We start from the raw sequence: 17,639 nt of genomic DNA on the forward strand, positions 1-17,639 counted from the left end.
CTGCAGAAAAACATTCCTTTTGCATGCTTTAACTCATAAATAGAGTCACTCCCTCTCAAAAAGCTGTGTTGCATGAGAATGGGAGTGTTGCTGTTGTATGTATTCTACTGCACCAACGTGAAGACAACTTGTACACAATGTACGGTGTTTGTATTGTGGGGAAAATACTTCACAATCGCATGCATAATGCCAGATGAACACGTATCAACCGACAGTGAACACGTATCAAATAGCACGTATAAATCTGGCCGCCCACCCAAAATACTAACACCACATACATGATATTTTATAATAGTAATAATAATCTTTAATTCTACAAGTGAAAAGTGAATCTGGGTGTGTTGCCATGAGCTCTGCATCTCTCAGTTCCATCTGCGAACTTTCCAAAGTTTTAAGTGTTTTAAAGTTACTACGTATATTATACATACTATTTTTGTGTTACAATAACATCTAAGGAGAAAATGTTGTAGGAAATTTAAGAGTGCTACACCAGTGAACACTAAAGTTACAAGAAAATATGATAACCTTATTGCTGACGTGGAAAACTTTTACTGGTGTGGACCGAAGATCAAACATATAGCCAAGAAAGTCTAGAAAACAGCAGGTAATCTTTCCAAGATACAGTACTGTGTACCCTTAATGGCACTCCTTGCACTATATCACACTATAATCTAACCTTACCTCACCTATGGTATTTGTATCTGGGGATCTACTACAACCAATATATATATATAGAATATTAAACTCCAATATAAACCTTCCTCTCAAACTTCTCCTTGATAGTTACAACAGAACAAGCAGGCACAACACGAGGCATAAAATTCTCTTCGGCATCCCTTGTGTCCGTCTCACTCTATGCAAAAATACAATGCATATAAAGGGCCCCAAGATCTGGAATTCATTGCTTGAACCAGCAAAAGGTACCCTGTCATCCAATCAAATTGGAGCTATAAATGAAAATCATCTTATCTCCCAAACTTAACAATACCAACACGGTTCAATGTTTGAAATCAATTAACCAGTCTGGAACTACAAGAAATCCCACTTAACTTATGGCCACTAAATCGGTCTACAATATTAATAGACACTTAAAATTGCTCTGTTGTAATATTGTAAATTACAGTGGTACCTTGAATTTCAAACATCTCCCAACTTGAACAATTATACAGTGGACCCCCGCATAACGATTACCTCCGAATGTGACCAATTATGTAAGTGTATTTATGTAAGTGCGTTTGTACGTGTATGTTTGGGGGTCTGAAATGGACTAATCTACTTCACAATATTCCTTATGGGAACAAATTCGGTCAGTACTGGCACCTGAACATACTTCTGGAGTGAAAAAATATCGTTAACCAGGGGTCCACTGTATAAGTGTATTTTTATAAGTGTTATCGTAAGTGTATTTTTGTAAGTGTATTTTTGGGGGTCTGAAATGGACTAATCTAATTTACATTATTCCTTATGGGAACAAATTCGTTCGGTAACAGCATTTGAACAGCCTTCTGGAACAAATTTCGGCCGAAATTCGAGGTACCACCGTATACCAATTGTAATATTTTTTCTCTCTATTATAAATCGTATTAACCTTTTGCTACCTCTCTTTTATAATTATTAAAAAATGTATAATTACAATTTACCACTCCTTGATCTATGTCTAGTTTTAACACCTAAACTGTCCAAATGTAGATCTACGTTTGCTCGCGTAGTGCTCCAAACGTAGATCTACGTTTGCTCGCGTAGTGCTCCAAGCGTAGATCTACGTTTGCTCGCGTAGTGCTCCAAACGTAGATCTACGTTTGCTCACGTAGCGCTCCGAACGTAGATCTACGTTTGCTCGCATAGCGCTCCGAACGTAGATCTACATTTGCTCGCATAGCTCTCCAAACGTAGATCTACGTTTGCTTGTGTAGCGCTCCAAATGTACATCTACGTTTTTTTACATGCTTTCAAATGGGGAAAAATCAAGGTTGGAGCACTACGCGCGTAAACATAGATCTATGTTTGGACAGTTTAAGGGTTAAGTAGTGTGTAAACATTAGTATTAGTCTGAGGGAAATACTCGGGCAAGTTAGTGCCTGTCTTTGTACTTAACAATATCTTATAAAATGTAAATCTCATATTGTTTATTATGCAAAGGAATAAATATAGCCTGTCCTCACTTAACGATGGAGTTGTGGTCCTAAGACCACTTCAGAAAATGAATCTGTCACTAAGTGAGGAGCATACTATAATGGTAGTGGGTTTGTGTCAACCATCTTTGATATTGTTTTAATGTCACTTTTGGACCATTTATAACATTTCTGGTATATTTTTAAATGTTTATACAGTAGTGTACTGTATATTGTAATAAACAGAATAGAGGAAATCAGCTCTAATATACATTATTTAGGTATACATACTGGTCAGAGAGCCCATTGTAAGTCCGAGCCGTCGGTAAACGAGTACGTCACTAAGTGAGGAGAGGTTGTAGCAGTGTTGTTCAATTATCAAAAGTAATACGTAATTCTAACAACAAGGAATATAAAAGTGAGGATGACTTCTATGCTTTTGAATATTTAGTGACAAAGTGACACTCAGGAAATATTGATGGAAACCCTGATGACCCTTGACCTGATGACCCTTGACCTGATGACCCTTGACCATCTACTTCTTGGGTTGGTCTGTCCAGCTTTACAACGCCATGCATAAATAAGTGTGTAGGTTTATTTAGGCACAGGTACACAAAAATACAATTATTATACATAGTGTAAACTACCCCACCAGGATAATCCAAAATAAGTCACTTTGACTTATTTAGGTTATCTTGGTGGGTAAGTTACACTCTGTATGATAATTGTACCTTTGTGTACCTGTGCCTATATAAACTTGGAAATAAATGGTATAAAATACTGACACAATGGAAATATAAACACATATGCAGTTTAATGTGATCCTTTATTGACAATGTTTCGCCCACACAGTGGGCTTTTTCAAGTCACAAACAGATCTACCTGGGGTGGAAGGTACGGGAGTATTTATAGTCAGGTTCAGAATGTTGAGGTCAGGTGGAGAATGCAGATCATCAGATGCAGCATTCTCCACCTGACCTCAACATTCTGAACCTGACTATAAATACTCGCATACCTTCCACCCCAGGTAGATCTGTTTGTGACTTGAAAAAGCCCACTGTGTGGGCGAAACGTTGTCAATAAAGGATTACATTAAACCGCATATGTGTTTATATTGCCTATATAAACTTACTGACTTACAGTATTGTATTATTATTATAAAGGGGGAAGTGCTAAACCCGTAGGATTAAACAGCGCCTGTGGGGTTATGTGGAAGATATTCAGGCATAATTCAGGGAACTGAAGCACAGATCCAATTCCCTAGATCGAGAGCTCCTCACCAGCGTCAATGAACCTTCCTTGAGGGGTTACAGCATTGTAAAGCTAAACATGTTCCAGACGGACCGTTCGAGAAATGGATGGTTGAGGCTCATCAGATTTTACATCAATATTTCCAATATCCTTAGAATTACTTTCAGTCCTTAAATGTTCAAAACCAGAGAACTGATCGTCATTTCCATATTCCTTGTTGTTAGAACTATCACTTGGGAAGAGATGATTCCCAATTCGCCTGCGAGTGAGATTTTGCCAACCATGAGGCATGGTAAATAGAGGGTACAATAAAAATACCCAGATGTTGCACGTGTGTCGAATTCTTTATCTTGTGGTACTGTATACCATACATGAACAACTTGTCAGACACAGCAACATCATGGAATCTTGGTTCAGAGGACATCTCCACATCCTACTTAGCTACTACTGACCCGTCCCTCGGGTATGACCTACTTCCACTGGGGTATCCCACCTACCTGTGGCAGTGTCTTCGTCTGCTACAACTCCTTCACCTGACGCCAGTATATAAGCACCAATCTTCATGCCTGTGCTTCAGATTCTTCACGGCTACGGTACTCTTCACCGACTCCAAGGCTGAGGGACTGAGTACCTCATCTTTTGCATATAGTTCTACTGTCTTGTATTGATAAGACCACTGGATGGCGAAACGCCTACAATAAAGAAACCCAGATGTTGCACATGTATCTAATTCTTTACAGAGGGTACCGAGTATGGTGTTGCCACAATGCAATCCAGGTGCCCCGATTTTGTGTATAATGCGCACACTGACCATGCAGACCCATTCTCTTATATGTAGGCCTACCAGCCTTCTTGTTTTAAATTTGAAGCCAGTAGAATTTGCTTGTAGTGCTATGGCATGGACCTGAAAAGGGTTACCAACAATCACAATACAAGTCTGTCAGCTCTCAGTTAACACTGGATGTTTTAACATCACAAGACTGTCAGCTCTCAGTTAATACTGGATGTTTTAACATCACAAGACTGTCAGCTCTCAGTTAACACTGGATGTTTTAACATCACAAGTCTGTCAGCTCTCAGTTAACACTGGATGTTTTAACATCACAAGACTGTCAGCTCTCAGTTAACACTGGATGTTTTAACATCACAAGTCTGTCAGCTCTCAGTTAACACTGGATGTTTTAACATCACAAGACTGTCAGCTCTCAGTTAATACTGGATGTTTTAACATCACAAGACTGTCAGCTCTCAGTTAACACTGGATGTTTTAACATCACAAGACTGTCAGCTCTCAGTTAATACTGGATGTTTTAACATCACAAGACTGTCAGCTCTCAGTTAACACTGGATGTTTTAACATCACAAGTCTGTCAGCTCTCAGTTAACACTGGATGTTTTAACATCACAAGACTGTCAGCTCTCAGTTAATACTGGATGTTTTAACATCACAAGACTGTCAGCTCTCAGTTAACACTGGATGTTTTAACATCACAAGACTGTCAGCTCTCAGTTAATACTGGATGTTTTAACATCACAAGACTGTCAGCTCTCAGTTAATACTGGATGTTTTAACATCACAAGACTGTCAGCTCTCAGTTAACACTGGATGTTTTAACATCACAAGACTGTCAGCTCTCAGTTAATACTGGATGTTTTAACATCACAAGACTGTCAGCTCTCAGTTAACACTGGATGTTTTAACATCACAAGACTGTCAGCTCTCAGTTAACACTGGATGTTTTAACATCACAAGACTGTCAGCTCTCAGCTAACACTGGATGTTTTAACATCACAAGACTGTCAGCTCTCAGTTAACACTGGATGTTTTAACATCACAAGACTGTCAGCTCTCAGCTAACACTGGATGTTTTAACATCACAAGACTGTCAGCTCTCAGTTAACACTGGATGTTTTAACATCACAAGACTGTCAGCTCTCAGCTAACACTGGATGTTTTAACATCACAAGACTGTCAGCTCTCAGCTAACACTGGATGTTTTAACATCACAAGACTGTCAGCTCTCAGTTAACACTGGATGTTTTAACATCACAAGACTGTCAGCTCTCAGCTAACACTGGATGTTTTAACATCACAAGACTGTCAGCTCTCAGTTAACACTGGATGTTTTAACATCACAAGACTGTCAGCTCTCAGCTAACACTGGATGTTTTAACATCACAAGACTGTCAGCTCTCAGCTAACACTGGATGTTTTAACATCACAAGACTGTCAGCTCTCAGTTAAAACTGGATGTTTTAACATCACAAGACTGTCAGCTCTCAGTTAACACTGGATGTTTTAACATCACAAGACTGTCAGCTCTCAGCTAACACTGGATGTTTTAACATCACAAGACTGTCAGCTCTCAGCTAACACTGGATGTTTTAACATCACAAGACTGTCAGCTCTCAGCTAACAGTGGATGTTTTAACATCACAAGACTGTCAGCTCTCAGTTAATACTGGATGTTTTAACATCACAAGACTGTCAGCTCTCAGTTAACACTGGATGTTTTAACATCACAAGACTGTCAGCTCTCAGTTAACACTGGATGTTTTAACATCACAAGACTGTCAGCTCTCAGTTAACACTGGATGTTTTAACATCACAAGACTGTCAGCTCTCAGTTAATACTGGATGTTTTAACATCACAAGACTGTCAGCTCTCAGTTAACACTGGATGTTTTAACATCACAAGACTGTCAGCTCTCAGTTAATACTGGATGTTTTAACATCACAAGACTGTCAGCTCTCAGTTAACACTGGATGTTTTAACATCACAAGACTGTCAGCTCTCAGTTAACACTGGATGTTTTAACATCACAAGACTGTCAGCTCTCAGCTAACACTGGATGTTTTAACATCACAAGACTGTCAGCTCTCAGTTAACACTGGATGTTTTAACATCACAAGACTGTCAGCTCTCAGCTAACACTGGATGTTTTAACATCACAAGACTGTCAGCTCTCAGCTAACACTGGATGTTTTAACATCACAAGACTGTCAGCTCTCAGCTAACACTGGATGTTTTAACATCACAAGACTGTCAGCTCTCAGCTAACACTGGATGTTTTAACATCACAAGACTGTCAGCTCTCAGCTAACACTGGATGTTTTAACATCACAAGACTGTCAGCTCTCAGTTAACACTGGATGTTTTAACATCACAAGACTGTCAGCTCTCAGCTAACACTGGATGTTTTAACATCACAAGACTGTCAGCTCTCAGCTAACACTGGATGTTTTAACATCACAAGACTGTCAGCTCTCAGCTAACACTGGATGTTTTAACATCACAAGACTGTCAGCTCTCAGCTAACACTGGATGTTTTAACATCACAAGACTGTCAGCTCTCAGCTAACACTGGATGTTTTAACATCACAAGACTGTCAGCTCTCAGTTAACACTGGATGTTTTAACATCACAAGACTGTCAGCTCTCAGCTAACACTGGATGTTTTAACATCACAAGACTGTCAGCTCTGCCTATAATACACCACAATGTTGCTGATGCAACTTTAAATTGATCCTCCGCTTCCAGCACAAATAACTTACCTTAACTTCTGACAGACACGACTCTCCAAGAAAATTCCCGCGACGTGAACTACCGACAGTTTTGTACTACACCAGCAGAGGCGGATCTACTATGAACATATGAACATAAGAACATAAGAACATAAGAAAGAAGGAACACTGCAACAGGCCTACTGACCCATGCAAGTAATGAAGCTTAAGCTTCAGGGCCCCTAACCCTGGAGGGGCCCCCAGAAGCCACTTTAGTCCACATTGTTTACAAATTTTTGGTCTACTGTATGAGATGGTTTTTAAAAAATAATAATATAGTGTAATTCAATACAAAGAAATAGTTAAAATAAAAATAAAAAATTTATTGAAGTATCATGTAGGCCTAGCTGTTGTTGGTTGCCATGGTGACCCCGTAACAGTTCCAGCTTCAGGGTCCCCATAACAGTTCCAGCTTCAGGGCCCCATGACAGTTCCAGCTTCAGGGCCCCATGACAGTTCCAGCTTCAGGGCCCCATGACAGTTCCAGCTTCAGGGCCCCATGACAGTTCCAGCTCCAGGGCCCCATGACAGTTCCAGCTTCAGGGCCCCATGACAGTTCCAGCTTCAGGGCCCCATGACAGTTCCAGCTTCAGGGCCCCATGACAGTTCCAGCTTCAGGGCCCCATGACAGTTCCAGCTTCAGGGCCCCATGACAGTTCCAGCTTCAGGGCCCCATGACAGTTCCAGCTTCAGGGCCCCATGACAGTTCCAGCTCCAGGGCCCCATGACAGTTCCAGCTTCAGGGCCCCATGACAGTTCCAGCTTCAGGGCCCCATGACAGTTCCAGCTTCAGGACCCCATGACAGTTCCAGCTTCAGGGCCCCATGACAGTTCCAGCTTCAGGACCCCATGACAGTTCCAGCTTCAGGGCCCCATGACAGTTCCAGCTTCAGGGCCCCATGACAGTTCCAGCTTCAGGGCCCCATGACAGTTCCAGCTTCAGGGCCCCATGACAGTTCCAGCTTCAGGGCCCCATGACAGTTCCAGCTTCAGGGCCCCATGACAGTTCCAGCTTCAGGGCCCCATGACAGTTCCAGCTTCAGGGCCCCATGACAGTTCCAGCTTCAGGGCCCCATGACAGTTCCAGCTTCAGGGCCCCATGACAGTTCCAGCTTCAGGGCCCCATGATGATTCCAGCTTCAGGGCCTCATGACAGTTCCAGCTTCAGGACCCCATGACAGTTCCAGCTTCAGGGACCCATGACAGTTCCAGCTTCAGGGCCCCATGACAGTTCCAGCTTCAGGGCCCCATGACAAGTTCCAGCTTCAGGGCCCCTTGACAGTTCCAGCTTCAGGGCCCCATGACAGTTCCAGCTTCAGGGCCCCATGACAGTTCCAGCTTCAGGACCCCTTGACAGTTCCAGCTCCAGGACCCCATGACAGTTCCAGCTTCAGGGCCCCATGACAGTTCCAGCTTCAGGACCCCATGACAGTTCCAGCTTCAGGGCCCCATGACAGTTCCAGCTTCATGACCCCCATAACAGTTCCAGCTTCAGGGTCCCCATAACAGTCCCAGCTTCAGGGTCCTATAAGAGTTCAAGCTTCAGGGCCCCTTAAGGACCCCCATAACAGTCCCAGTTTCAGGGTCCCATAACAGTTCAAGCTTCAGGGCCCCTTAAGGACCCCCATAACTGTTTCAGCTTCAGGGCCACAAAAATGTAGCTTCCCCACTGTTCACCAGTGTACAGTAGAAGTTGATTGATTGATCTACAGTAGTTCTCTGGTTTGTGTTGTTCCATGTCTTATGATACTGCAACTTAAGAACCAACTAGCGACTTACCAACGTTCACATCTTCGTATTGTCGCTGCAAATATTGAGTTAAGAAAAAATATTGCTAATACATCACACAACAAGTGGGATTTGAACCCATGTCAGGGGAGTCCTGAAAACTCACGGGACAGTGTGAGTTTGCAATTATGTTTTTTTACGATTCTGAGTCAGTGTTTATTATTTTTTATTATTAACACACTGGCCGATTCCCACCATGGCAGGGTGGCCCGAAAAAGAAAAACTTTCACCATCATTCACTCCATCACTGTCTTGCCAGAAGGGTGCTTTACACTACAGTTTTTAAACTGCAACATTAACACCCCTCCTTCAGAGTGCAGGCACTGTACTTCCCATCTCCAGGACTCAAGTCTGGCCTGCCGGTTTCCCTGAACCCCTTCATAAATGTTACTTTGCTCACACTCCAGCAGCACGTCAAGTATTAAAAACCATTTGTCTCCATTCACTCCTATCAAACACGCTCACGCATGCCTGCTGGAAGTCCAAGCCCCTCGCACACAAAACCTCCTTTACCCCCTCCCTCCAACCTTTCCTAGGCCGACCCCTACCCCGCCTTCCTTCCACTACAGACTGATACACTCTTGAAAGTCATTCTGTTTTGCTCCATTCTCTCTACATGTCCGAACCACCTAATTGTATAATCAGAAGATGTATAGACAATCAGATGTACAATCAAAACAGCTACACATAAGGTATCACGGAACCTAATACACCTACCATCCGACTTACGACAGAGTTCAGTTCCGAGAAACCGGTCGTAAGTCGAAATGGTCGTAAGTCGAACTTTACTACTGAATATCAACAAAACATTTTTGTAATGACTTTATTTTATTGTTTTATTTTGGTATTTCATGTTTTACTTTACTTTTTATGCTGTTAGTACTGTGTTTTATACTGTAAGGTTTAGCATAAACACTGTGTACAACACAAATACTGGTTTATTTCCCAGAAATTTGGCATAAAAAACACGGTCGTAAGCCGAGTGGTCGTAAGTTGAGCAGGTCGTAAGTCGGATGGTAGGTGTATTCTATTTGCTCGACTAAAAATGATAACGTGGCATCTATGCAGCCTAAAACCAGAACGGACATTCTGGTTACTGAGGTACACCAGCTCTGAAAGTTTGAAGCCAGTCTGACAGACCATTCTTCAGTTATCATGCAGAGTTAATAACCAAAATAATAGAGAACTTTCCAGCTATCAGTGTTGAAGGTCTGAAGTTGATCTGAAGAGTCATTCCCTAGATAATGCACCAAACTGCTTAATAAAACTGACATTAAAATTGACAGATTAAAACTGACGCAACCCAAAATCAACGTGAAACTTCCCTTGAGGAGAAAATATCAATACTAAAAGTTTGAAGCCTAGCAGAAGATACATTCTCCAGGCATTGTAAAAACTGCATCAAAAACTAGTTTACCATCTTAATTAACCGACATTAAGAAGTAACATCTTAATCGAGATACATCGGTCAATAAAGATTGGAACCCAGAGAACATCTTAAATAAGCATTGGTCAATAAAGATTGGAACCCAGAGAACATCTTAAATAAGCATTGGTCAATAAAGATTGGAACCCAGAGAACATCTTAAATAAGAAACATTGGTCAATAAAGATTGGTACCCAAACATCTTGATTTGACAAAAAACAATGTAATATAAAAAATTATTTTTTCACCCGTACAATCCAATGTTTTCTACTTGTAAATTGTTCCAATAATGGTACAATGACTTCTTCCACAGGTGGGTTAGTTGTAAATTGTTCCAATAATGGTACAATGACTTCTTCCACAGGTGGGTTAGTTGTAAATTGTTCCAATAATGGTACAATGACTTCTTCCACAGGTGGGTTAGTTGTAAATTGTTCCAGTTATGGTACAATGACTTCTTCCACAGGTGGGTTAGTTGTAAATTGTTCCAGTTATGGTACAATGACTTCTTCCACAGGTGGGTTAGTTGTAAATTGTTCCAGTTATGGTACAATGACTTCTTCCACAGGTGGGTTAGTTGTAAATTGTTCCAGTAATGGTACAATGACTTCTTCCATAGGTGGGTTAGTTGTAAATTGTTCCAGTTATGGTATTAAAGCCTGGTCTTCCATCAAGTCTTATTTTAGTTATCAAGCCTGGTCTGCCTTTAATCATCAAGCCTGGTCTGCCTTCAAGTCTTTAGTCATCAAGCCTGGTCTGCCTTTAAGTCTTACTCTAGCCATCAAGCCTGGTCTTCAAGCCTTACTCTAGCCATCAAGCCTGGTATTCAAGCCTTACTCTAGCCATCAAGCCTGGTCTTCAAGCCTTACTCTAGTCATCAAGCCTGGTCTTCCTTTATTACTCTAGCCATCAAGCCTGGTCTTCAAGCCTTACTCTAGTCATCAAGCCTGGTCTCCCTTTATTACTCTAGTCATCAAGCCTGGTCTTCCTTTATTACTCTAGCCATCAAGCCTGGTCTTCAAGCCTTACTCTAGCCATCAAGCCCGGTCTTCCTTTAAATCTTACTCTAGTCATCAAGCCTGGTCTTCCTTTATTACTCTAGTCATCAAGCCTGGTCTTCCTTTATTACTCTAGTCATCAAGCCTGGTCTTCAAGCCTTACTCTAGTCATCAAGCCTGGTCTTGTATGAACCACTTTCTTTAAAGAGTGAAAATCAAAGATAGAGGTAATATAAAACTCTTTATTTAAGAAGAGAAGAGTGCAGAGAGTGCATGTGATAATTCAGCGTACTCTTACGCGAAGTTTTAAAATTACAGAACTGGCACAGAAATGGTTTCTCGCCAGTGTGAATCATAACGTGTCTGGTGAGGGTTCCGCGGTGGTTAAAGAGGCGCCCGCAGAACATACACTCGTATTGTCGCTCCCCCGCGCCCTGACTTCTCTGTGCCTCATAGCGCAGATCGACGTCGTTCCCCCCGCTAAAGCCTTGACTAGATATCTGACGACTCTCACCTCCAGGGCCCTCCACCAAGTGGATCAAGGATGGTATCGGGTCCTGTAAACAGAGAAACACCCACTACAATACTGCCAAACACAGTGATGTTTGTTTACAGACTAGTGTGTGTGTGTGTGTGTGTGTGTGTGTGTGTGTGTGTGTGTGTGTGTGTGTGTGTGTGTGTGTGTGTGTGTGTGTGTGTGTGTGTGTGTGTGTGTGTGTGTGTGTGTGTGTGTGTGTGTGTGTGTGTGTGTGTGTGTGTGTATGTGTGTGTATGTGTGTGTGTGTGTGTGTGTATGCATGTGTGTGCATGCGTGCATGTGTGCATGTGTGCGTGCGTGTGTGTGCGTGCATGTGTGCTTGCATGTGTGCGTTCATGTGTGCATGCATGTGTGTGTGCATGTGTGCATGTGCATGGTGTGTGCATGTGCGTGGTGTGTATGTGTGTAGTGTGTGCATGTGCGTAGTGTGCATGTGCGTAGTGTGTGCATGTGCGTAGTGTGTGCATGTGCGTAGTGTGTGCATGTGCGTAGTGTGTGCATGTGCGTAGTGTGTGCATGTGCGTAGTGTGTGCATGTGCGTAGTGTGTGCATGTGCATGATGTATGCATGTGTGTGGTGTGTGTGAATGGTGTGTGTGTTGTGTGTGTGTGTACAAATGAGTATGTGCAACTGTCAACTAATCTTAGACAATGAGAGTAAGCAAGAGTGATCAACTACAGCGGAACGTCAACCTCAACCATCATATACTACATAAAGCAGATTACAAACAAAACAAAGGTAGCCCCATCTCTCTCTCTCTCTCTCTCTCTCTCTCTTTCTCTCTGCCTACTTCAAAAACTCACCTCCCTATTCTTACCCCTTACGAGATCATTCTTAATTCAGAGAAGATTTCCGTTGACATTTGAAGAACGTGGCAGCTTGTCCCCGTTCCTTAATTCTTATTATTAATACAAAACAAGAAATATACAACTCATCATAAGCTCTCTATTCTTACTCCTTACAAGACCATTCTTAATTAATTAAAAAAAGATTTCAGTTGACATTTTAAAGAACGCGGCAGCTTGTCCCCGTTCCTTAATGGTTATCTTTAATGCTAAACAAAAACAAAAGAGCTCATCCTGAACTCATTATAAGAGGTAGTTCCTCGTTGTTATTCATTACTCATAAAGCCATGTGTGTATGTATACATTTAAGTTCTTCGACTCATTTTCTGAGACAGCTGCATATGTGAGTCAGGACAGCTATGCAAGACTCACGAAAACGCAGTAGCATGATAACAAACAATGAAATGGTTGGGGACTGAAGCCATACTGAGGGAGTCCTACAACTCCAGGCTAGTGCATCAGCCACTCACTTGTCGTGGGTTCAATCTCCACCCGTTCCATGGTTTTATTAACAATAAAGATTAAGATACTTTCTTTCAGCATGATACAATATTAACAATGCAGAAAGCCCCTTAAAATACAATGGTGTATAGATCCTGGCTTGTCCGGTGCTTGCTGGTACATCATCAGCCCATTAAAAAAAATACATTAGTATAGCTTATTTTATAGTCCCTAAATTTTTGTATATTAGTCCCTAATTTTTGTATATTCCTTTTCTGCCTTATTTGTGTTGGTTTGTATGAAGAACATCACCAGATAACATGAGGGAAGAAAGTGACTTCATGGCTTAGTGAGAAAGTATGACTACGAATTATACAGTGGATCCTAGAGTTTAGAACTGCTCCCAACACGACCAATTATGTAAGTGTATTGTTGGGGGTCTGAAACAGATTAATTTAATTAACATTATTCCTGATGAGAAGAAATTCCTTCAGTAACAGCACCTGGACAGCCGTCTGGAATGAAGAACGTTCGAAACTCGAGGGTCCACTGTACTACACAAGTAATACTGTTGACATGACGAATAAAGAACCACTGGATGACGATGTTATACATATGAACGAGATTCTCAAGTAACCTTCGAGTTATAACTAAATTATCTGTTCCAGTTAAATTCATCTGTATAAACCCTTCAAACAAAACCTATTTCCCCCCAAAAAAAAATTATACATAAAAAAGTTATGAAATTTTTTGGTATACAAGTGATTACCAGTTAAGTCAATAATAACACAGTGTAAACTTTGTAAAGAAGTAAACATTTACATTTACAGTCGATCAGTCGAGCTACTCTGTGGGTGCTCCTTGAATTATGATAGTTGACTTACTGTCGCTTGATCTTCAGACTGTTTCAGACTATGGAAGAGAACTCTTCTCCAGGCTGAGAGACTGACGACCTCAAATCTGTGTCTTCAAGGGTAATGGACTGATTACATCATCTTCAGATCTCTACTGCTCCTACCTATTTTCTGTACTCGACTGAAAAAGCCTACTATGTAGACGAAACGTTTCGGAATAAAGTTGCCTAACTGTTGCCTATGTGTCTTACCTACCAGCATACATATACAGTGGACCCCCGGTTTACGATCACCTCCCAATGCGACCAATTATGTAAGTGTATTTATGTAAGTGCGTTTGTATGTGTATGTTTGGGGGTCTGAAATGGACTAATCTAATTCACAATATTCCTTATGGGAACAAATTTGTTCAGTAATGGCACCTGAACATACTTCTGGAATGAAATAATATTGTAAACCGGGGGTCCACTGTATATTCACATTGGACATACAATACTTTTGATTTACAATGAGTTTGAACATTAAAATGGTATAAAATACCGACAGGTTGTTAGGTAAGACACATATGCAACAGTTAGGTATCTTTATTTCGAAACGTTTCGCCTACACGGTAGGCTTCTTCAGTCAAGTACAGAAAAGTTGATAGAAGCAGAAGATACTTAAAGACGATGTAATCAGTCCATCACCCTTAAAGTTTAGAGGTGGTCAGTCCCTCAGTCTGGAGAAGAGCATTGTTCCATAGTTTGTTGGAACATAACCCCATCATAAGTCCAGGACCACCTGTACAGAACAATGTATCATAATTCCACATTCCTGTACCTTTAACAGTGATTTATCTACTTTGGCTTCATTTTTAAAATACTTGATCACGCTGGTGCTTCATAATAAACTTACTCACGAAATCGTTATGACAGGATTGCAAACAAACCATACCACAAGTGGGGATAGAACCCACGGTCAGAGAGTCATAAAACTCCAGACCAATGAGTTAGTTACTGGGCCAGCTGGCTATAATAATGTTCATCCAACTAGGTATATTTATACACCATAGGAAGGTTGGCATAGGCACCACTGTGGTCACAGTGGTGCCTATGCTAGCCTCCACTGTCTCCGGCTTCCTCTTCCACTGACTCCAGCCTCCTCCACCACTGACTCCAGCCTCCTCCACCAATGACTCCAGCCTCCTCCACCACTGACTCCAGCCTCCTCCACCACTGACTCCAGCCTCCTCCACCACTGACTCCAGCCTCTGCCACCACTGACTCCAGCCTCTGCCACCACTGACTCCAGCCTCCTCCACCACTGACTCCAGCCTCCTCCACCACTGACTCCAGCCTCCTCCACCACTGACTCCAGCCTCCTCCACCACTGGCTCTAGCCTTCTCCTCCACTGCCTGCAGCGTCCTCCACCACTGGCTCTGCCAGCGTCCTCCACCACTGGCTCTAGCCTTCTCCTCCACTGATTCCAGCCTCTTCCTCCACTGTCTCCAGCCTCCTCCCCCACTGACTCCAGCCTCCTCCACCACTGGCTCTAGCCTTCTCCTCCACTGCCTGCAGCGTCCTCCACCACTGGCTCTAGCCTTCTCCTCCACTGATTCCAGCCTCTTCCTCCACTGTCTCCAGCCTCCTCCCCCACTGATTCCAGCCTCCTCCCCCACTGACTCCAGCCTCCTCCTCCACTGCCTCCAGCCTCCTCCACCACTGACTCTAGCCTTCTCCTCCACTGACTCCAGCCTCCTCCCCCACTGACTCCAGCCTCCTCCACCACTGACTCCAGCCTCCTCCCCCAGACTCCAGCCTCCTCCTCTACTGACTCCAGCCTCTTCCCCCACTGACTCCAGCCTCCTCCACCACTGACTCCAGCCTCCTCCCCATCGCCTTAACCCTTTGAGGGTCAAGACCCCTGATCCTTAACTCACTCTCAGGGTCGAAAATTTACAAACAAACAAAAAAAAAAAAATTCTTATGAAATGATAGATATTCTTTTCCCGATGATATTGACACCAAACATATGAAATTTGATGGAAAACTTATGAAATTAAGCACTCATGAAGTTAGTGATATCGGCGATATTTACACATCGGTGATTTCACCCTCTTTGAGCCCTACTTTTGGTCAGTTCCATTGCTCCAGTCGACTAAAATCATAGCTATTTTGCAAGAACTCCATTTGTTCTATCAAGTGAGTACAAGAAACCACCCATTTACAGATTTCAACTACCCAATAGTCAGAAATTGGCAATTTGGCCAATTTCACACAAATTTCAAAAGATGCCAATTTCCAAATAGGATCCAGAATAAACAAGACAGACATTCCTGGCACTAAAATAACATTTTCTCTGTTTATCAGTTATGTCTCCAGGTCCCTCTTATATTACTCTTGCTTTCCATTTTGAATTTTTATTCTCACAAAAAATAGAAGATTTACTGTTATGCAGTCTACTGCATTAGTGTAGAAATGGTATAAATAATATCAGTGCACTTGTGAAATAATATTAGACCCACCAGATGACGAGTATTGGATGCGTGGCGTGATTTGTTTACTCTTGAACATCGGCAAAAATCGAACATTTCAGCTACTTTGAGCTCAACTTCAAGGTACTTTTCGTCGTGAAATCAATCAAAATCATCTCTATTTCTGTAATATATCTTCCATTCTATCAAATGAGACCAAGAAAACGAGAATATAGCCATAAATACCATAAGAAAATACGCTGCAAAGTTGCTGTTTTAAACCAAAAACACAGTCGGAGCTTTTCTTTTTTCTCATTATGCACTGCATGCTCCAGGATCTTTTTTATACTGCACACAGTGACCACACAAAGCCATTCTCTCACATGTAGGCCTACCAGCTTTCTCCCACTTGATTTGAAGGCACTAGAATTTTGGCATATAAGTATGGCACTGACCCTGGCTCTCAAGCCGTACATGTACGGCAACCCTGAAAGGGTTAAGGCTCCTCCACCACTATCTCCAGCCTCCTCCACCACTACCTCCAGCCTCCTCCACCACTGCCTCCAACCTCCTTCACCACTACCTCCAACCTTCTCCTCACTGCAACATTCACCACCCAAGTTTCACACACACATATAACAGTATTAGTACCACTCTACTCTCATACATTCCCTTCTTTGCTTCCATGGATAACATTTTTGTAATACAGTGGACCCCCGCCTAACGATATTATTTCAATCCAGAAGTCTGTTTGGGTGCCGTTATAGACCGAATTTGTTCCCATAAGAAATATTGTAAATTAGATTAGTCCGTTTCAGACCCCCAAAAATACACCTACAAAAGCACTTACAAAAATACACTTACATAATTGGTCGAGTTGGGAGCAGATCGTTAGTCGGGGGTCCACTGTATTATTCCTTGTTTTGATTTTATCAGATGCATTTATCTATAATATTTTGTTTGATATAGATGTGGCAAATTCTTCGTTTGTAAACGTAGATGTAATAAGTTGTAGATGAATGGTTCAGAGAACCGACACGTTGATAAATTAGACATGTGCAACTCTTGTATCGTTATTGAGGAAACGTTTCGCCACACAGTGGCTTCATCAGTCCATACAAGGAAGAGCCTTGAAGAACAGGAGGAAAATGAGGTAATCAGTCCCTCACTGACCACATCGACTCAAGGCTGAGGGACTGATTACCTCATTCTCCTCCTGTTCTTCAAGACTCTTCCTTGTATGGACTGATGAAGCCACTGTGTGGTGAAACATTTCCTCAATAAAGATACCCAAGAGTTGCACATGTGTCTAATTTATCAATGTAATAAGTTCCTTGTTTGTTCAGCAAAGATGTGTCGAGTTCCTTAT

General features: G+C 42.1%; 1 protein-coding gene across 8 annotated transcripts in view; it reads right to left on the minus strand.

The window, feature by feature from the left end:
- LOC128702563 (longitudinals lacking protein, isoforms H/M/V) overlaps positions 1–17,639 on the minus strand; it is a 96,514-nt gene that overhangs the window by 48,647 nt on the left and 30,228 nt on the right. Inside the window, exon 5 of one of the 8 annotated variants that reach the window (XM_053796848.2) lies at positions 11,368–11,696. The exons of the other annotated variants lie outside the window; for them this stretch is intronic. Coding sequence (XP_053652823.1) covers positions 11,382–11,696 — 315 coding nt within the window. The 3' untranslated portion in view covers positions 11,368–11,381. Of the gene's footprint in view, positions 1–11,367; positions 11,697–17,639 lie in introns of those variants that run through there. 8 annotated transcript variants of the gene reach the window in all.

Source organism: Cherax quadricarinatus, chromosome 98 (assembly GCF_038502225.1).
Source record: "Cherax quadricarinatus isolate ZL_2023a chromosome 98, ASM3850222v1, whole genome shotgun sequence".
Classification (NCBI taxonomy): Eukaryota; Metazoa; Arthropoda; class Malacostraca; order Decapoda; family Parastacidae; genus Cherax; species Cherax quadricarinatus.